Here is a 22,518-nt window from a genome sequence, read left to right as displayed (position 1 = left end):
ATAAATACTGTTTTGACTTTCACAATCTATACTCATTTCACAATGTTTGGTTTCTTTGAAGACGCATGCCTCATTCCTTATCAGAAACAAACTTGATGGTTAAATTAAAACATTTTTAAATCTAAATCTGCCAGAGGTATGAATAATTTTGAACTTAAATGTCTTTCCTGTCAGGCGTCATGCTAAAGGCCTCTCAAGGACCCTAATGTCACTTTACTGACTCACTAAAATAATACAATACATGGGAAAAGATGTCACATTTAAACCCAAGTAGTGTTTACCATTACCTTCTCACACTTAAAAGGTCTTTACAAAATAAACTATTTAAACTACAGAGACACATGTCCATGAAATCAAACATTTAGAGCAAAACACATTTATTTAACATTTATCTCATTTCAGTATTATGACAAGAATGTGCAAATAATGTAAAATATCTATTTTACTGTATCTTATCAACTGAAATAGTTACATATTATTATATTGTTTTTAAAGAAACGCTCTGAAGCAGACGTCAATTATTTTACATGAAAGGATCGGTCAGGATGGCCCCCTGCAGGACAACATTATTTAATTGCATCCACTTCTGTTTCAGATCATTTGCAAAAAAACTGCTGAAGATATTCCGTACTCTCCCATGCTGAAACATAATATAGATCTTTTAAATTGTATTGAGAAAAATGCATTAACTTATTAAATGGGAAAAAATTACTGAAGTTTCATTGTTAGAAAGCTTGCGGTGCTCTGAACAGCGTACCTGGATCTCCTTAACTTTAAAGCTTAATTAAATCTTATATTCCTTTGTGCGTTTATTAGTGTGGCAGAATGTCTATATTGCTTAAAGAATCTCTGACGCTTCTTAACCGTAAAATAAAACACAGGCATTTATCCGAAAATTACATTTAGTGTAAACCGAACAAAACAATTATTCATATCGCTACTGCAGTCCTGTTTAATTGTAATGAATATTACATGTTGCGTTTTCCTAAATTTTTTTTTCTTCTTCAAAACAATAAAAAAAAAAAAATGCCCCTCTGATCAACAAATATGCTGTTTATTTTCTGAACACTGCTGTATTATTATTATTATAATCATTATTATTATTATCAATTTTTTTAAGTTTTTAGTCTCAATTTTCTAAAATATTGTTAAACTTGATTTTTTTTTAAATAGCATAAATTAAGAATCATTTGATTAATTCCATATGCACACAGTACTTTTAGAATCAAACAGATTTATTTAAACCAACACTAAATGTGAGACATTAGTCAAATCGATAAATATGGCCTGTTTGTGTGAACAACCTATAGCTGCACATGTACAGTTATACTATAGAGAGGATGACTGCAGTTCAAATCAATGCAAAAAAAAAGATTCTTGACCTTAGATTAAACTGGGAGAAACCTTTAAGGAGAAAACTGGCATCTGGGAAGCGGGATAGGATGGTAATCCGTGCAGCGAGGCGGAAGGAAGGAGAAGGTTTGGACCTATTGATGGGAATCCTGCGGTCCAGTGTTCAAACATGAGCAGAGAATTCCCGGAGAGGAGCGAGGAGAGCGCTGGGGTCATGCTGCCCGCAGGTGGGATCCTGGGACAAACCTGGAATCGTAGTCGGCCCCCTGAGCTCGCTTGGTGGCTTGAATCGGTACTGTGGAGTTCAGACCCAAACGGGGAGTCCGCAGACGGGCTGCAACGCTCCTGCAGGGCGCGCTCCTTCAGCGCTCCCAGATACAAGCGCTGCCGCTTGAAACGTTTCCTTCTGCGAAGAAAGCTCCCGTTTGCGAACATGTCGGCAGACATGGGATCCAGCGTCCAGTAGTTCCCCTTGCCAGGATTGCTGGGCTCCCGTGGCATTTTCACGAAGCAGTCATTTAAAGACAGGTTGTGGCGGATGGAGTTCTGCCACGCAGGGAACCTCTCCCGATAATAAGCGAAGCGCTGGATGATGAAGTGACAGATCTCACTGAGGGTCAGCCTCTTCTTTGGGCTCTGGAGGATCGCCATGGTGATGAGAGCGATGTAAGAGAACGGAGGCTTAGAGGCGGATCTCCTGCTCTGAACATCCTGTACAGGGACAGCAGGAGCCGTGGTCGACGCGGGGTTCTCACTGAATACACAAAACTCCGCGCTCACCGTGTCATCACAGTCGGTATGACCATCGACGTCAATGTCCGTCTCATCCATGGGTCTGGGGTCCAGGGTCATGGTCCAGAGGATAGCATATGGAGGGATGGGGCCCCAACAGGCGAGATCAGAGGCTGTCTTAGGGTAAAGACCCCCTGCTCCCTTTTCATGAACGAAAACATAGACTGCAGCCTCCCACTCTAAACATCCGCCTCCTTTGCCTCCCTGCAGACTGCTGCTCACACAACCCAAAATAACAAGAGCAGGCAAAACACCTTCTTCTTGCCAGAGAAATATTAACTCAAAAACTTCAAGTTTACTTGATAAGCAGGCTTGCTTTTTTTTTCTCAACTTTTATTCTTGGAAAACCTTTCCACCCCCTTGATAAACAGGCTTCAATTCTATTTTGCTTCTTAAAGAAAATATTCTATGCCCCATTTCCTTTGCCTGAGCGAAAATTATTAGCTACAAAAAACTGTTACAGAGAGACAAATGTCTGGTAGCAGCAATCTCTGTTTTCAGTAAAATTCTGTATAAAAAACGCAGGAACCACTTTTTTAATATGTTTCAGGAAATCAAAACTTAAACATTATTGTTCAAATGTCCTTTTAAAGCACTTTTACAAGAACAACTTCAATGTACTTTATTAGAATTTTTATGACAAATGAATTGTGGAATAAAAATACATGGGTTTCAATTTTTATTTACAAATAAAAAAAAACTAGGGCAAGCATTTTAATTCAACTCCTGTGAATTAGTTTTCGCTACAACTACAGCTTCAAGTCTTTGGGGGTATGTCTCTACCAGCTTTACACATCTAGAGGCGGAATGCTTGCACACGCTTCATAAAATGTCTTAAGATCAATCCGATTGGCTGCATGGAGAGCTGATTTGGGTTTAGATACTGGGTCAGAAAAACCTCCTCCCTAAAGGCTCAAGTCTTTTGGAGTGTTTAACAGGTTTTCATCCAGGATTGCCTTGTATTTGGCTTTATCTATCTTCTATGAGCCTGCTGAAAAAAAAATATCCCCACAGCATGATGCTGGCATCTCCTAATCATGTCCCATCAACAGATTCTCCCACCTGAGCTGTGCCTCTCTGCAGCTCCTCCAGAGGTACCATGGTCCCTCTTGGCTGCTTCTCTTAATTGTGCACTCTTTCTCTTGCCTGTCAGTTCAGGAAGACAGCCATGTCTTGGTATTGTTTGCAGTTGCACAATATTTTCAGATGTTAGATTGAACAGTAAGATGTTCTGACTGTGGAATATTGTTTTTAACCTGTGCTTTAAACTTTTCCATAACGTTCTCGCCAACCTGTCTGCTGTGTTCCCTGGTCTCACCATCAGTTCATTTGTCCACTAATGTTCTCTACCAAAACCCCGAGACCCTCACAGAACAGCTGGATTCAAAAGATCAAATTACCCACAAGTGAACTCTATTAACTGCATCTGGCAATGGGTAAAAGGGAACTGAATCCAAAGGCACACCACACTTTTCAGGTTGTTCTTTGTTAAAAAAAAAAAAAAAAAAGTCAATTCTTTTGCATTTATGTGCTAGTTTTTTTTTTTTTTTTTTGGTGTAACACATAAAATCCTTATAAAATATATTTAAGTTTGTGTTTGTAGTGTAACAAAAGAGGATAAAGTTCATTTGCAAGGCAATGTAAACATGTTCCATCAAGTCACTTTTGGCAATAAATGAGGTTTAAACATTTTCCTTTAAAAGTAGCATATATACTCCAAACCTGTCCTTCATTAGTGTGTTTCTGTTACACATTTTATTCATTGCCGCGTTTAAGTGATGGTAACAGGTGAGTTTGGAAAGAGCTTTATACAAAATCTGAGCAGGCACATGAAATTTATGAAGCTGCTGTTTGTTTTCTGTTCTTGGCTTACACGGTGCTCGTTTCCGCCAGTGTTCGTCCTTCCTAAATGTTTTGGCACATGGTGAGAGAGGAAACCGTTGAAGACGTTATCCATTTTGACATAATAGCTGCACTGTATCAATCTGTATTAGGCCACCCACTTGGACGGCTGGGGGGAAAACTGTGGGAAGCCTCGTTATGGAGAATCAGTTACCTTCAGTGTAATCTGTGCGCCTCTCTGAAACCGTTATTTTATTCTATAATCACTGTAATTATAGCAGTGGATTTATGTCAGCTGTACAGACTTTATTTACACACTTGCACACATGAAAGAAATGGGAAACATATCAGATGTTTCTTTTTAAATTTGCGACAGAACCAAAACCCATGCAAATACACAAAATAACGGCTTTTCTCTCAGAGACAACAGAAGGAAATCAGTGAACAACTGTAGCCTGCAACATATTTAGTCCAATAACAATATCTTCAATACAACAACCCAAACAGTACAAAACCCACAAATACCACAAGACAACCTAATCCAATGTAACTTGTGCATGTTTACCCACTGGGCTTAGCAGACAGTGTCTCTGTCAGGGTCAGAGGCAGTAAATTGTTGTCTAAGTTATTACCAGCAAACATTACCAAACCAGAGATAAATACTGGAGCTAACAGGCATCCCTGAAAATCATTACACCCATCATCTATATTTAGATGACAAATAACAGTTAGATAGATAAATGTTCTCCAACAGTCCCCAAATGTCTCAACAGTCTTTCAGTGTCCTGTTTATGGAGGCTAGATGACACAGCGTTGTCCACAAAAGCTTCATTCCGTAAAGGTAAATAATACAAAACACTGTCACACTTGATGCAGAAAAATTAAGATGCAAACAGCAAACAAAGATTAAATAGACATAAAAATGTAACATTTTTTAAGCTCTGACAACAATGTTCAAGCATTCTACAACTGTTTAAATGTAGTTTTTTTTTTTTTTTTTTTTTGCATTCCCATCTGTCCTGAACTGTAAACAAGTAAATAAAAGGAGCAGTAACAATTGTTTTGACCTTGTGCGCTCTTAGCTTTGTCAAACAAACATAAAAACCAACATGTGCATTCTCTCTAAGAGGGATGTTTCCGCTGAGTTGAGGTGAGTTTCACAAAGTTTCCACACCTGATGCAGAGTGAGTTGGAGTTGCCCTCTTTCCGGGGGATATGCCAACATTTGACACAACGCACTCTGTACTTCTTATACCTTGGAAAAATAGGACATGGAAAACTTTACTGTATTGATCATGAACTTTCTTTAACCCTTCCACAAGGTATATTTTTTTCTAAGTAGTAACACATCCATCCGGATTTTTGTATGATTAGCCTTAATATTGAGAATATCATTTGAAGCATTTTGAAAAAAATTAAATAAACATTAGCAATTGCGGCATGTTGAAAGGGTTCTTAAGGCTTTAAATATCGACAGCCGTTACCTTATGCCACAAGCATTACAAAGAGGAGTCCCATCCTCAGCATCCCTCCACATGGGGGTCTTCCTGGTGCAGCAGGATGCGCACACTTTCCCCTCTGGTGAAACAGAATTAAAGCATTAGGTTTGTACTACATAAGTAGCACATTGATCATCAACGAGCATAAGTTTCAATCTAAACTAAAGTACAACTTTTTATACTGCTGACCCATGTACTATATAAATAAAGTTGACCTTGACATTAGAGTAATAATACAACTATGAAGTTAAACAGTGTTAAGTCTTAAAACGCTTAGAACCAACAATGGCTCAGAATACAGTTTTAAAAAGGCAATATGGGTAAGGTATAGAGAAATACTTTTAGTTGTACGAGATATACTACTACTACTGCTATTACTACTACACAATCAAACAGTGTATTATCAAATTTACACAACTTTTACGTTTCATTTTACGGCACATTACAAACTAGGGGTGCACCGATTGCAGTTTTCTGGCCGATAACGATTTGTAAAAAGCCTGACCTGGCGATTCTGACCGATACCATTTTTTTTTTTTTTACTGACACTATCAGGTGTTATAAGGTCACAATACATTTTCAAAGTTTCAATCTTATTTTACTGAAACACACTGAACAATAAAAACCATAAATAAAAACTTGTTTTAACTGTACACGTGCTCTCAAATATGAATAAAAAGTTTAGAGCATTGCTGTTCTTTAGTCTTTAATTTTTCATATTTTAAAAACAAACCAAACTTGCACAACAGGTTAGACAAGTAGATAAAATCAGTGTATAAGATCGTCTTCACACGCAAGTATGAAGGCTGATCACCAAAAATTAAGGAAATCCGGGCCGATCGACAACTGACCAAAGGTCGTAAGCAACAACGTTAAAACCACCCAGTTTAAGTGATTAGGGTCGATGACACAAAAAGGCTTCTCAGAAGGAACTTCTTTAAAGTACTGGTAAAATAAATGTAAAGCATATTTTGGACTTAGAACAATGTATTTAAACCTGTTTCAATAGTGAAATAGCATTTTAATTTTTAAATGTATTTTTTTTTTTTACATGGTATGAACTGATTAAAAGGACTAAATAAGGAAATAATACATTTGGACACAATAAAAAGACGCATCATGTCAATGATCTATTACTAGCATTGATTAAAAAAACCCTCAGGGGTGTGTAGTAAAACATTTAAAAGCAAAGTGTTAAATGCTTCAACAAATACAAAATACCCTGTCAGAGGTAAGAAATAGACTTAAAGTTTCTAGATTTTCTTACTAAAACAGAACGTTTACTGTTTAATTAGCTGCTTTTATAAAATGCATTAAGACAAATTTGTGGCAAGATGCGTTTTAATTTACACTTTATTGGGGCTGAAACATATGAATGACCCACCATGGCAGGCTGTATTGATAAGATGACAGGATACAGGTTTACCATCGTGGTACCAAAGTTAGCATACGCCTTATATTATCTTTGGATCACAGGAGATACACATAGATAGTTCAGACTGTGAAAGGTTAGTCATTTACAGAAACTGATATCACATTTTGAAAACTTTTGTTCCAACGTGTGGATGATCGTGATGATTTGTAAAACCATTAGATGGCTAAAGGCAGGTAAAACAGTTTGGACTCGTGCGTTTTTTGTAAGTATACATTAGTGCAAGTCATATTAGTCATGTTTTAATTTATCCCGACAAGCCTAGAATATCCAGCTGCAATGGACTTAAAGTAAAGTTGGTGGTCTAGTGGGGCCACCTAGTGGAGATATTGAGATTTTACATATTACTTCCTAAAGCTGTACCAATAAGACTGTTGATACCTTAATATTAAACTGGAATTGTATCTGCATATATCTGGATGACACAGAACAATTTGCGTTATGTTATTTACAGCAACTATTAAAATCCATCTTTTTCTTCCCATTAATTAAGCAGATCAAAACTTAAAAGCCCTGTTTTTATCTGTCTGTAAACGCATCAACAAACAGCCACTTCTCCGGGGCACTTGGTTCAGTAAAAATCTCATAAAGCTCAGGTTTATATTATTTCATGCATATATATTGGGATTATCTTGTACCGTCTTAATTTTATTTCTTGGATTCAGAACTATCATCTCCATCAAGGAACCTGCAGCATTTTCTTTTTATTAATGCAAGTTTAACAGTTAAATTAAAACAAGATTTGCACAGATTCGTTTGTGAGAGTTATACTACTATCAGCCAGTATAATTGTATCTCCAATTGTTGGATGGGTGCAAAAACTTGTTATCACTCATGTAAAAACTTTGTGTTACAAGGCACCTGCACTATGCCTTCCTCCCTGTGTGTGTGAATTATTGTTATCTCTGTGTGAACCAGCCTCCTTTCTGTCTCACACACACACACCCTGTCTGAACTGTCTGTTGAACTGTGCATATAAATAAAGAGATAGGGTGTCAAAACTTTGTAGTTTCACTGCAAAGTGGGCTACCCTTGCTGCAAGTAACTCTGACTGTATCGTTCTTACCTCTGAGTTGACTAAATGAATACCTAACACCAATAATAATAAATATTAAAACAACAAGTACTGTATTTCAGGTTTTACTTACTATTGATATTAGTAGTGTGGTCATTCTCCTCATCTGAACTGCTGGTTTTAGCTGATTTCTGTGATGTTCGAGTCCTCAGCTTCGGTTTTCTCACAGATTTGCAGAGCCCCTTGCTGCGATGGACACAGGTGTTGCAGACGGTTATGTGTGCAATTATCTCAAATTAAAACATTTTGAAAACACTAAAATGCATTGAAGCCACTTTTACCTGTACTTTGAAGTAATGAGAAGCCGACCCTGTTCCCTGTTGTCATCCAGGTCCGTGGCTATCCTGAAAGCAACTCCCTGGAAGTCTGGGTCTTGAATATCAGCACTGCGAGAAGGGTGAGGCTGTTTCCTTCGAGTCCTGGTCTTACATTTGTTGGTAGAAAGCTGATCTTTTTCACCATTTCTCACCCTCCAGAATTCTGATGAGGTTGCAGATGAAAAATTGCAGCTTGAGGATGCTGCAGGGTGGTTTTGGTCCTGGGTAGTGGGACAGCATTCAAATTTAGATGCTGAGAATGTTTTGTATTGTCCTGAGGAAGACTGATGACTCCCTGCTGTGTTCGATAAGAAGGATCCCGACTGTGATGAGAGCTGATCTGTGCTGGCAGGAGGTACCTTGGTAGACAAAGTAACATTTCCATTGTGATCTAGTGCTAGCGGTGGTTTTGGCAGATCTATGCACTCCATATAGGCTGGACTAAAAGTAAGGTGGGCATTAGAACATATACCAGGGGTGTGCATTTGTTGCAAAGCATTTTCAGGAAGAGGTACATTTAAATGACCTTTTTCAGTAAAAAAACAATCCCTCTTGTACTCCTGGATCAATTCCAGGTGTTTGGCAACAGTGGACTTCTCTCTATAACCTTGCGGAGGCTTCAAGGTTAATGCTGAACCGCATTTATACAATGCTATAGTTAGAGGAGCCATTTTCTCGGTAGTTAGCATCTGCCTGCTACACCCCTCACCAGCATCTGGTACCACCTCTTCAGAGCTACCCACTTTCAAGTCTTCCACAGTACGGGCCGAAGCTGGATATCTCTGTCCCTCACAAGGTTGAATGGATGGCCCTGAAGTGCTGTCAAGACCGTCTTCTGTGATTCCGCCCTTTGTTACACCTGGTGCTGCAGTTTTAAAAGTAGCATTCGAGTGCTTGACTCTTGAAGAAGAGAATCCTAAACTGAAGCTTGGCTCCTCAACATCTTTTTCATGAAGAAGCCTTTCACAGTGCAGGTTGATCAGGCTCAGCACTTTCCAGGGGCTGTTCCACTCACCGTGTGGGTCACACAAGGTTGAGGCATTGCTGCTGTGACCCTCCTCTATCACATTCTTCATGTGATCGAACGGTATCATGCAACACAAACTGTGTCGATGAGAACCACAAGAGGATTGAAATAAATGTGCCGCTCCGTCTTTTACTACTAAAGGATCTGCCAATGAGCTGCAAGTAGCTTGCTCTTCCTTTTCAGTTATGCAGCTGTTATTTGATACCTCATTGGGCTTTTTGAAGGGTGGATTTGTGTCCAATAAACTGTGGGTTGGTGCTGCAAGCTTGGAGACTTCATGAAAGAGGTAGAAGAGGGCCGAATGCGAATCACTATGTTCCACTTTGCTTTGGTTGCCCTGCATAAAGGCAGCTTCTGTCCCTGGCTCTGTGCTCATGCTATGCCAATGTCTGCAAAATGATCAAAAACAAGCATGTAAACTGTCTTGTAAATACAATTTAATTGGATCCTATGTAACTGAATTTGAAACTGTCAATATGATTGGATTGATTTGATGAACTATCCTGAACATTTCTATGTAACTGGATGTGAAGCGGACCTCTTATAATTAGGATATCATTGAAAAGGTCATTTGTTAAATAGATTTGTATAATATATCAAACTAGTATATAGAACCAGTCTTACGTTTAAGAAAAAAGAATTCAGTTTTTTTCTAAATATTTTAATTTACTCAACGCGATTCTTGATGCAAAAAAAGTTACATCATGGCCTAAACAATCATCTGGAGCTTAATTTGATAGTTGTTCAGCAGACAATCATTCAGAGCCACAAACGGATCACCTCAATGCCACACTGCACTGATGTGTGGAGTACATATACAGTATTGTGGAGATACATTGAATATACTTCCAGAATATTATTCATTTCTGAATTAAAAATCATTGGTCCTATTCAACATTCCAATTCTAAGAGAAACTGACATAACCCTCTCTCTCATCTTTTCATTGTTTGAATTGATTAAAATCAATAAATCTTTCTATGATATTGTAATATACTCGGATAAACCTACCTAAGAGGAACGGCTGACCACACAAACTCAGGAGTTCACAGTATTTTCAGTAAATACATTACTGCGAGGGCTAACAGTGACTGTTTTTCTAAATGTAAAAGCCTAGCAAGGTAAAGAAAATAAAGCAAACACATGCGGACGTTCTAAAACTATAACTCGTTTAGTAAAAAAAAAAAAGCTATTTAACTCACAAAAAAGAATGGAAGCAATAATGGAATCTTTGGTCTCGTTTAAATTCGTTTGAGGGACGCTCTGTTGCACTTCCTGCGTTCTAGAACGCAGAAGGTTTTTCGCGGTCATCTGTGGGGATTTGTCGCGAGCGCAGAGGCTCGGCGGCTCACATCAATAGACCTGACTGTTGTCATGGAATCATATGAAAGCGCTCAAACTAATTTAAGCTACAAATCTTATGTTCTGCCACTGTTACCAATTTCCCTCACATCGCCTAACAATCCAAAATTGTAGCCATGAATTGTTGACATAACATGATATGACTCAACTGATCACAGATATCAGGAGCATATTTGCTTTAAAGTACATCAAATCTGGCCCATCACAACATTCACCTAAAGTAGTGAGCAACTGCATGCACACACATGCATAATATTGCAAGTTCTAGCTTATGTAAGATAGGATCGCTAATTAAAAACATTGCATTCGCATACTAGATATTGTGCAATCCTTGTGTTGCTACTTGTGTTCAAAACTCACCTTGGATCGTGCAAATCGCTCTAAAATGTATTTCGGTGGATTTGTTGGTATGGAACTCAGCCCAGTTGAGCACACTGCTATGAATCAGCTGAGTTTTGGATCAACCGGAGGTCACACGGGTGTTTTTGCTTTACTTGATTGCACCGGCTCAGCATAAAGTAGTACTGCTCGGGGCTAGGCTTCAGCTCTACCTGGACGCTGCTGTGCAGAGCAGGCACACCTGCAGGGTCAATAATATGGAGGGGCAAAAGGGACAAAATTAAATAAATAAACAAATTATGAAATAAATACATCAGATTGTCCCATGAAATAAATAAATGTACGACTAAATGTACCAATAAATAAACAAATGTACAATTTATTTATTAAATACATCTTTAGGCTGCTGGAGGACATAATGACCACTTTCACTCTCCTCGCTACGTTCTCACACTACTCTCCAATTTTGCATTATTTGCTGTTATTTCAGCTTTTAACTTTATGTTCTCTCTCTTTTCTCTTCCTAGAAGCTACACCTGGCCTGACTCTGTGTCTACCTGTGACACCTGTCTGGCGGGGAGCATCGTCCAAGCTTCTGCTGGCAACAACTTAATGCTCACCCTCTACCGATGATCCACATGGCCCTGTCTTTCTGTGTTTAACCCTTTCTCTCTCCTAGACATAACTACTGACTGGGCTTTTACTGTAACTAATTATATGTGCTCTCTTTCAGACTCTAACCTTGAAAACTGGCTCAGAGTTTATCTGTTCTTTCTTTCTAGGTGAAACGACTAAAGGAGCTACATCCATTAACATTTACTTTTCCTTCCCATAGAAAGTACTCCTGAATCAGTGCTTCTTTGTTGTCTTTGTGTCTCTGCTCTGTTCTCTCAAACCCCCAGTCGGTCGTGGCAGATGGCCGCTCACACTGAGCCTGGTTCTGCTGGAGGTTTCTTCCTGTTAAAAGGGAGTTTTTCCTCTTCACTGTTGATACATGCATGCTCAGTAAGAGGGATTGCTGCAAAGTCAACGTCAGTGACTGTCCACTGTCTCTACATGCTCATCCAGGAGGAATGAATGCTGCAAGTCACTGACTCGATGCAGTCTGCTTAGATAGAAAAACCTTTTATCCAATTTGAATAAATAACTGAATCTAACTGCACTGTTCAATGGTTACGATTAATTGGAATGTTTGTAGCCGACTTGAAATCTGTATGAAACGATTGAATTGACTTTGTGAAGTGCCTTGAAACAACATGTGTTGTGAATTGGCGCTTTATAAATAAACTGAATTAAATTGAATAAAAAATTTCAACATACCAATAATTTATGAAATGCACAATTAAATAATTGTCTCATTAAATAAAAAAAATAATTTTAAAAGGTGAAATAATTAAATGTCTTTTTTTTAATAATTCAAAAATACATCCAATTATTTCACTCAATGCTCCCTTGCAGCAGTGTCATCATTAAATTATTGAAACAGTCAACTTGACCCAACAAACCCAGAGGGCGGGGCTAAAGCTGATCCTGTGAAATCCATTGCTTTATTATGATGTCTAAATATGGCAGCTTTCTCCACGCAGGACCTCAAAGAGCTCCCACGTGAACTGGTTAGAGATATTTTAGGCCAAGCTAGGAATATATAAGCTGGAGTTGTGCACAGAGTTTGTGGTAAATAAATTGGAACAATTTGTTGAAGTTAGTAGTTATTTGTACACTTTCCAGTAAGACATTGACCCCAGAGTCATAGCAAACTTGGAAGAAAATGCCTTGACTTGCTGTGTGAAGCAGCCAATAAGTTTGTTGGGTCAGTTTGACGGTTTCAATGATTTCATGACGACACTGCTTCATGGGAGCCGAATATTTTTTAATGAATGCATTTTTAACGACATTTATTAAATTTCAGCATTTAAAAGGTATGTTTAATTACTTACCGGGACATTTAATTGTACATTTATTAATTTCATGATGTATTTAATTTTGTCCCTTTTGGCCCTCCAGTTTCAATATCAGCCGTCCATTAAGCTGGTCTTCTTTTCCAAGGTAAATTGATGTTTAAGTAAACAAATAAATGCAATGCCTACAAGTCTGAGTTTCTGAGTCGATTTTATTGCACAATCTGAAAAAAAAAACATATTTGTGCGTATGTTGGACAAATACAGTAGACTTGAGTAAACTCATACAGAGGAAATATGAATACCCCACAATGTTCCCGATGTAAACACACCCTAACCTGATCAAACAATAAATCCTTAATAACTGCCAAAGAAAAATATCTTTCAGTTAGATTCTGACTCAAGTCCAATGCACCTGAATGTTTTGAAATGTTTAAACAAATAGGCATTAAGCATCAGCGTCCTCTGGCATCCAGACATCAAGTACACTTACTTATATGGCTTTTGTGTCAGACTTGAGAGCCAAACAGCAAGGAAACCCTTCTAATTTGTGATTTGTGGCTAATTTGACAAAACACTTCAACGTCTATAAATAACTATGGTACATAAAAAGAAATCCACTGCATAGTAGAATGTGTGACAGTTAAGATCAGAACAGACTGGTCAAAATGAGTATCACTTTGTGATACTTGTGCGTATATAAGCTGTAACAAGGAATGTGCCATTCACCAGCACAGATGCTGACTCTGCTCATCAATGTGGATTTTACATTGATACTAGAGCAGTGAGCAGTCTGTGAGATTGAATGACGTCTTAAAAATGGCCAAAGAATTCTCCACCTAAATAAATACATCAGTGAACCATGACAGTTTCTCTTGCATGTAACCTTTGAGATCACTAGACTTTCTTAGTGTTTAATGTCTTGATCTCATCCAAAATCTGTCCTGACATTGATTAAACAGTGGGAAATGTCAGTAAGATGTTCTGGGAGCTGCTATGGATAATACTATCCTATCTGTTGCATCTCTTCTCAGCACACCCTGCTCACAGAAACACCCTCTCATTTCTCAATCCAGTTCCCGCTCTTCATCGTCTGTTTTTCTGCTCAGTGAGGTTTGGGAACATGGCCATCCACATAGAAGTTCCTGGTGACTTTGGGCAGGGTAAGTTCAATGCCATCAAGATCCGGAGTGAGAATAATCTGACATCCCAGACGGGAATTCTCCTGGAGCATGGGTGCCATGTCAAGCATGTCATCCTCCCTGAGGAGCAAAACGTGTGTTAACTTTTACCGAGGTCTAGGACATTCAGGACAGAATCAGTGGCAAACTTACCTCTCGTCAGGCTCCGGAAGTTTGTCGAAATGGTCAGAGTTCACATAGACGTGGCATGTTGAGCAGGCCAGCGATGCCTCACAGGCTCCTACAAGACAACATCAGGGGAAACTGTTATCCAATTATTGCAGTGTTTTGCTTTAGTTGAGCTGTTTCCACCCTCACCTTCGAGGTCAATTCCATGTTTGTGAGCCAAATAGAGGATGTTGTCGCCAACTTTGGCCTTAACTGGGATCCTCTTGCCAGACCGGTCAATATACACTACGTTGACCCTGGAGGTTATAAACGGTATCATTAACCAACAAAGAACTCACTTTAAATACACTTTACAAAACAGTGCCTTGCAAAACTATTCGTACGCCTTGAACGTTTCCTCTCTCTGTCATGTTACAACAACAAAATTCAACGTTTTTTACTGGGATTTGTTTGTAACAGACCAACCCAAAGCAATGCATAATTGTGATGCAGAAGCAAAATGTTTCGAAGCATTATTTGGAGTAAATACTTTTTGGGCACGGCCCATCAGCTTTCAGATCCATCCCTCTTCCTATGATCTCTGACTGACTTCTCTGTCCCTGTTGGAGAAAAGCCTCCTCACATCATGATGCTACCACTACCATGTTTTAAGGTGGGTACAGTGTGTTCAGGGTGAGGTACATTGTCGATTTTCCACCACTTATAGAATTTTGCACGAGCTGCGGATCTCTGCTGCTCCTCCAAAGTTTCCAGAGTTGCTTTTCTGATTAATACTCCACTTGCCCGGCCCCGTCAGTTTAGGTCACAGGTGTCAAACTACAGTCCTCTGGGGCCAGTGTCCTGAAACATTTAGATGTGCCTTTTTGTCAATACAGCTGAATCACACATTTAGGTCATTGGTAGAACTCTATAAACCTTTAATGCATGAGGAGGTAATTCAGTCAATTCATTCAGGTTCGTTGAACTTGGGGCACATTCAAAAGTTGCAGGATACTGGGCATCGAGGACTGGAGTTTGACATCCCTGGTTTAGGTGGATGCCATTTCTTGGTAGGTTTGCCGTTGTACCATACTCTCTTTTCTATTATCAGAGAATGGATTGAACAATGCTCTGTGAGATGTCCCCAAAGCTTGAGCTACTGTTTTATAAACTAACCTTGCTTTAAACGTTTCCTTCACTTTTCCCTGATCTGTCTGCTATGTTCCTTGGTCTTCATGATGCTGTTTGTTTACTAACGTGCTCTTACAAACCTCTAAGGTTTTCAGAGAACAGCTGCATTTAAACTAAGACTAGAATACTCAAGTGAACACTTTGTTGACATCAGAAGACAATTAGTTGCACGAGGTTTAAATTAAGGGTATCGGTACACTTTTTTGAATTTTAATTAGGAAAAAAAAAAGAAAACCGTGCATGATTACCTCCCACTTCTAAATTATTCCCTAATTTTTGCCTCCTTAGAAGGATGCGGTTTATTTTGGCCAGCTGTCTCAAATGATTAAAAACTGCTCTTAATGACTGCCTTGATCTGGTTGTCTAACACGAGCTCAGCATCCAGTTTGACCCCTAAATTTCTCACAGACTACTTGCTGTACTATGCCAAGAAACCTAAATCCACTGGAAAGGCCCCAGTAATGCCTCCAAAAATCACCACTTCGGTGTTGTTTTCATTAAAATTAAAAACGTTAAGAACCAAGTGGGAGCAGATAGAGCAAGAAAAGAAATATTCCTAAAACCGAGCCATGTGGGAACCCACAGGAAAGAGGAGGAAACTGTCTCACCAAGTATCATTCCAAGTATAAACACAAAAAAAAATGTCTCATAGCTTTTTTCTTTATTATATCCATACAGATACTAATAATATTTAACTAAAATGTTAACTGTTATTCAGCTATAAGCTGGAGCATTTGCAGATATCATGCATAGTCATTATCTGAATAATCCATTTATTTTGTATTTCTGCTCTGCGTTAAACCAAGACACCGATGTTAACTGTGAACCGATCTAAATAATTTAGAAGTCAGGATATGCTTAGTCAGAAACATTTATTTTTCAATGCTTTAGTGGGGATTTTTATGATCAATTTTTATACAAAGTCATTTTTGATTAATCCGTTTATAGTTGTGTATAACGTCACAATAAAAGCCATTTGGACTTACACATCATCTGGGTCTTCAGCGTTGGAGCTTCCCTCTTCAGCTTGATAGAGACCTTTGTAAAGAGAAACAGGAACCTCAGAGATAAGGGGCTGTTTAATATCAAAGAAATGCACTGAGGGAAATGTACGACTTGTTGCACAGATGTTGCAGACGTTTCATAACAACTCCAACTGGGAAGAAGTTGCACAAGAGTTAGTAATCTGTGGTTTGAAACATGAACTGCAAACCAAACTTTGCAGGCATAATGAACAACACACAATCATTAAGACAGGCGACTTGTTACTACTTATTAGATATTATGTTCAGTTTATAAGACAGAATGGAACCTAAAAATGTGGCTAAAACTGTTAGCAAGCTGCACTACTCACATATACTCGTCTGTAAATGCCGATTTATCGTCCGGAGGTTATCAAACGAGCCCCTTCTCTGAGAGCCGGCTGTGTTGTCGACGCAGCCCTTAAACCTGTACAGGGGACATGAGCGACAGTCCGGGATAACTCTAGAGAGCCTCAAAGTCAGTCCCATGCTCGACCTGGCTGCAGCGGCCGCCGCCATCACTCTGTTTTGGTCACATGCCTGGAAACAGCCAATAGGAAAAGAGGGACGTAAAGCGACCGCTTTCTGCCGTGAAGTCCTTCTCTTACAGCAGAGGGCGCTATTGCACCACTGTCAAAACAGAAAACAAGAAACTGAAAACTTCTGTTTATTTTATGAGGTTTTCATGTGAATGGCCAATATAAAGTAGTGGATAATTGATAGGTGGAAGAACAGTTCAAAATTATTTTCGATTTTTTTTTTCCAAAATAAAATCTAAATAGTGTGGCGTGCATTTATATTTGAATCAACACTTGGTGGAACCAACTTTTTCTGCAATTACAACTGCAAGTCTTTTAGGCGTATGTTTCTACCAGGCTTTTACATATAGGGACTTATAATTTTAGCATTACCTTTTGAATAACATATTCAGTTGGACTGATAGAGACAACATCAGTTTTCAAATCTTACCACTGATTCTTGGTTAGATTTATGTCCCAATGTTAACTTTACTATTTTAAGACATAAATATGCTCTGATCTAAACCATTCCAGTGTAGTTCTGGCTGTATGTCTAGTTGTCTACAAGGCTTGTAGACAACAGTTAAAAAGCCTTTTTAGGGTTTCCTTTCAAAAATGGCTTCCTTCTTGCTCCTTTACTTCTCTAAGCACTACTTATATTGCCATGACTCTGTAGGTTTGCAGTCATGCCATATTATTTTCATTTTCAAAGGATGGATTAAACAATTCTCCCCAAGATACTCGGGATAATGTTTTATAACCCAACCCTTGAAACTTCATCTTTGACCACTCTTCTGTTTCTTTTTTCTTGATGATGCTATTTTTTCACTAATGCCTTATACCAACCTCCAAAGCCATCACACAACATAGATTTCATGTTTCCTTTTTCCTTCCACAATTATGCATTTTTTCCATTTACTAGGTGACTTTAGAAGGCAATTGTTGCATTATGTTTTTAAGGGTATCAGATTAAATTGGGTGAGTATAAATGCACAGCACTTTTATGTTTTTTAATTTGTAAAATATTTTACAGCAGGGTTCCTTTCAGCTTCTTCTTCACAATTGTGCAAGATCTTGTGTCTTAATCCCAATAAAATACATTGAAGTTTGGGGCTGTAATGTGACAAAATGGGAGAAAGTTCAAGGGGAGGGAAGGCTTTTGGAAGTTACAGTAGTTACTGAGATAGTTAACAAATATACACTCACCGGCCACTTTATTAGGTTAACACAAATTTAACATAAATTTCTAATCAGCCAATCACATGGCAGCAACTCAATACATTTAGGCATGTAGACATGGTCACGACGATCTGCTGCAGTTCAAACCGAGCATCAGAATGGGGAAGAAAGGTGATTTAAGTGACTTTGAACATGGCATGGTTGTTGGTGCCAGACAGGCTGGTCTGAGTATTTCAGAAACTGCTGATCTACCTGTATTTCCACGCACTACCATCTCTAGGGTTTACAGAGAATGATCCGAAAAAGAAAAAATATCCAGTGAGCGGCAGTTCTGTGGACGCAAATGCCTTGTTGATGTCAGAGGTGAGAGGAGAATGGCCAGACTGGTTCCAGCTGATAGAAAGGCAACAGTAACTCAAATAACCACTTGTTGCAACCACGGCATGCAGAAGAGCATCTCTGAAAGCACAACATGTCGAACCTTGAGGTGGATGGGCTACAGCAGCAGAAGACCACACCAGGTGCTACTCCTGTCAGCTAAGAACAGGAAACTGAGGCTACAATTTGCACAGGCTCACCAAAATTGGACAATAGAAGATTGGAAAAACGTTGCCTGGTCTGATGAGTCTCGATTTCTGCTGCAACATTCAGATGGTAGGGTCAGAGTTTGGCGTCAACAACATGAAAGCATGGATCCATCCTGCCTTGTATCAACGGTTCAGGCTGGTGGTGGTGGTTTAATGATGTGGGGGATATTTTCTTGGCACACTTTGGGCCCCTTAGTACCAATTGAGCATTGTGTCAACGCCACAGCCTACCTGAGTATTGTTGCTGACCATGTTCATCCCTTTATAACCACAGTGTACCCATCTACTGATGGTTGCTTCCAGCAGGATAACGCTCCATGTCATAAAGCACGAATCATCTCAGACTGGTTTCTAGAACATGACGATGAGTTCACTGTACTCAAATGGCCTCCAGAGTCACAAAATCAGAATCTTTATTGGCCAAGTTTGTGTGCACAATCAAATAATTTGACTCACATTGTACCAACATTAACTACAAATATGTAAACGTTAGATGAAATATAAATACGGATAAGTATGTACACATGTGTATATACAACCAATTTTTATATAAATATATAAAGAAAAAAGAAAGGCAGGTTATGGTAGTGCAAACATGGTTATTTTGTTTCACACCAGAGTAGCTGACTACTCTGGCTGTAAGGTGTTCATTGCCTTCCCCGAGGCTGTCATCAGAGAGACAGCCTTGGGGCCAACTGTCTCTGAGGCGGCCGATTTTTGCAAATAGAGCTCTGTAGCACCGACCTGAAGGTAAGAGTCTAAACAGTCTGTGCCCAGAAAGTGTGGGGTCTGCAGAGATGTTAGCTGTCCTTTTCCCGACTCTAGACTTGTACAAGTCCTACATGGAGGGAAGGTCAACCCTGATGATTGTCTCTGCGGATCTAATTCTTTGTTGCATCCATTAAACAGGACCAGACCTGTCCTGTTTGGTGGATGAGCAAAACCACACGTTGATGTATGTGCACAAGACAGACTGAATGTAGACTGGGAGTGTAGAAGATGACCAGCAGCTCCTGTGGAAGTACAGTCTCTGCTGGGCCTCTTTCCATTCCAAAAAGTGTCTAAGTGTGAGGGTCACCTCAGGTCCCATGAAAGTCTGATCCACAGTAGACACAGTGTTGTTGAGGATGTAGTGGGGAGGAATGTAGAGGGGAGGGAGATAGTTAACGAATTTATATCCGTACATATTACACATGCAAAATTGTCTGAGATGCAGTCATTTGTGTACAGAGAGGATAGAGAATACACCCCCGGGGGAGGGGGGCGCCGGTGCTGATGGTTCATTTTGCGAGAGATGATGCTTCCCAGGATCACCCACAGCTGCAGGTCAGTTAGGAAGCTGGTGATCCTCTGACAGTTAGAGGCCAACACTTTGAGCTGGTTGAGCTTCTGGTGCTGGAAGTCTGGGTTGATGGTGTTGAAGGCAATGATAATGTCCACAAACAGGATACTGGTGTATATCCCTGGGTGGTTGAGGTGTTGCAGGATAAAATGTAGTCCTAAATTGACTTCATCATATGCTCACCTTCTCAGGCAAAAGGGGTAGATACCATCTGGTCCTGGAGCTTCTCTGTTATTCTGACACTGAAATAGCCTATTAACATCTTCCTCAGTGATCTTTAGTGCATGCAGGTGGTCAGATTTGAGAAGGTTGTTGGTGTGGGGTGCAGGTAGCCCTTCTCTGTGGGATTGACGTGTGAATGGCAGAGCTAGTTTAGTTTCCAGTTGTGAATGTCAGTCAGTCATTTTCTATACCGCTTCTTCCATAGTGGGTCGCGGGCAAGCTGGTGCCTATCTCCAGTAGTCTTTGGGTGAGAGGTGGAGTACACCAGGACAGGTCGCCAGTCCATCGCAGGGCAACACACAAACAACCATGCACACACTCATTCACACACCAAGGGCAATTTAGAGAAACCAATTAACCTAACAGGCATGTCTTTGGACTGTGGCAGGAAGCTGGACTACCCGGAGAGAACCCATGCATGGGGAGAACATAAAACTCTATGCAGAAAGACCCCCGGCCAGGAGTTCAAATCCAGGACCTTCTTGCTGCAAGGCAACAGTGCTACCAACTGCGCCACCATGTGGCCACATTTTTTTACGTTTTGAGACAAATTTCTCCATATTCATAGCTAAACGTTTGAAGTTTTGTCATCTCTCTTCTGTGTTAGAAGTCGAGCACACCCCCTGCTGGCCTGGGGGCTCAAGGCAGCAGATTAGTTCACTTATGCCTTGGGCCAACTCTGACTATCTGTTGTGTCTTGCCTCAAATTGCATATGCAGAATAAAGGCTGTTAATGCAAAAGGCTATAATTATGACTCATTAGTCATAAAGAAATGTGCCAGTGGCATTGAGATGGGGTGATGATGAGCTCATTTCCTTTGCTTTGCATATTGTTTCGCAACTTGATTATTAAGATATACTTCTAATAACTAAATCGTCTGTTTTGTATAAACCAAACACCATAAATGTAAGTAAAAATATATGCTAGACATGCATAGAGGCGTGAAAACCACAACAGTTGTTTAGTTGTGCTGAGGGAAAGTGAAAGTGAAGGAGGCTAAGAAAGTTTGAATGTGGAAGTACAAATGTCTCATACTTCAACATTTACAAGTTGTGTAAAAATATTTTACAGTTACCAGAAAATTGTTATTTATTAAGCAGAATCACTTTCTCGTAACTGGGAAAGACATTTACCTTCCTGTGGTGCTTGCTGAGAAGTTGAATCCATTTCATCATGTTTTTAATCGAGGGATCAGCAGATAAGAACACACGTACACAAATGGCTGATTTAAACACACCACAGTAGTACTCGGAAATTCTTAGAACTATTTATAGTGGTGTAAACACAGTGTATTCCATTGCAGTGGCTGCTTTGACTTATTTAAACCTGTTAAACATTTTATTTGATGTTAGAAAAAAGGTTTATGGTCTCAGTCCAATATTTTTACTTCTTGTTCCACTTTCTACAGAGCCTTCCAAAGATACCTTGTATCCTTGAACAAACTTTAGAAAGATCACTTACCTGTTGTGTGCTCCTTCCAGGTCCCATCTGAGCTCTGGCTCCTGTTGCCTCATTCCAGTCTCTCCAAAAGCCCAGAAGATTTGAAACTCCAAGGGAGATTCCTCGGTTCAGTTTCCAACTGACAGCTACATGTTTTAGGTTCCTCTTGACGAATCCTGCTCACCCTCCACCGAACTCACACACCCCAGTGCCCGTAGCGCCCCACTATCCTCAAGGATACCTTCAGGTGCAGTTACCCGGCCAATGGAACCATACTTCAAACTCTCCCCATTACCGAACTCTGAGGCCTTCCTGGAGCTCCCCTCCGAGCTTCAACGTTGGACTAGCTACCAAACCAGTAAGCAAAATAACTACTCAGGATCTTTATCTGTCACTTGAAAGAAAAGGAACCCAACTCACCTGCTGTCCTTCCCTTTCAGTTGCGGAGTCTCTTGTTTCCAGTTTCCTGAACGCCCCTGTAAAAGGAAGAAAATAAACTGAATAACTTTTACCTGTCTCCTGAGTGTTGTCTGCATGTGGGTCAGAGCCGTTAAGGAAAAAACCATGACAACAACCTTCAGTGTAATTTATTCATTGCACAAAGTAGTACATAGCTTCAACCTTTCTTGAAAAGGATTCATGTTTTTTTTTTTTTATATATATTTTAGATGTAAAAATCTGAAAAGTATCAGACCTTGATGTTGGACACGAAGGCCCTGCTCTGGCCTGGTTGTTTTATCAAGTTGAGGTCATGACTTTGTATAGGCCAGTCACGTTCAACACCAAAACTCAC

At 39.6% G+C, this 22,518-nt stretch overlaps 3 protein-coding genes across 3 annotated transcripts; all 3 read right to left on the bottom strand.

Moving 5' to 3' along the window:
- Positions 1-360: 360 nt before the first annotated feature.
- LOC124868708 (forkhead box protein D2-like) lies at positions 361-2,519 on the bottom strand. The gene has a single exon (XM_047366228.1). It carries the CDS (start codon positions 2,203-2,205, stop codon positions 1,384-1,386), a length of 822 nt encoding a protein of 273 aa, XP_047222184.1. The 5' UTR covers positions 2,206-2,519; the 3' UTR covers positions 361-1,383.
- Positions 2,520-4,272: 1,753 nt separating this feature from the next.
- Positions 4,273-11,225, bottom strand: zglp1 (zinc finger GATA like protein 1). The gene is made up of 5 exons (XM_047364851.1): positions 11,058-11,225; positions 8,275-9,726; positions 8,067-8,179; positions 5,472-5,565; positions 4,273-5,242 (listed from the first exon to the last, which is right to left on the bottom strand). The coding sequence occupies exons 2-5, from the start codon at positions 9,711-9,713 to the stop codon at positions 5,110-5,112; spliced, it is 1,779 nt and encodes a 592-aa protein (XP_047220807.1). The 5' UTR covers positions 9,714-9,726; positions 11,058-11,225; the 3' UTR covers positions 4,273-5,109.
- A 1,903-nt stretch (positions 11,226-13,128) lies between these two features.
- fdx2 (ferredoxin 2) lies at positions 13,129-16,962 on the bottom strand. The gene is made up of 5 exons (XM_047365991.1): positions 16,769-16,962; positions 16,401-16,452; positions 14,434-14,540; positions 14,269-14,356; positions 13,129-14,196 (listed from the first exon to the last, which is right to left on the bottom strand). The coding sequence occupies exons 1-5, from the start codon at positions 16,953-16,955 to the stop codon at positions 14,040-14,042; spliced, it is 591 nt and encodes a 196-aa protein (XP_047221947.1). The 5' UTR covers positions 16,956-16,962; the 3' UTR covers positions 13,129-14,039.
- Positions 16,963-22,518: the final 5,556 nt, after the last annotated feature.

This window comes from Girardinichthys multiradiatus, chromosome 5 (genome assembly GCF_021462225.1).
Source record: "Girardinichthys multiradiatus isolate DD_20200921_A chromosome 5, DD_fGirMul_XY1, whole genome shotgun sequence".
NCBI lineage: Eukaryota > Metazoa > Chordata > Actinopteri > Cyprinodontiformes > Goodeidae > Girardinichthys > Girardinichthys multiradiatus.
Note: the sequence above shows the minus strand (reverse complement) of the source record. Positions and strands in the feature narration are given on the sequence as shown.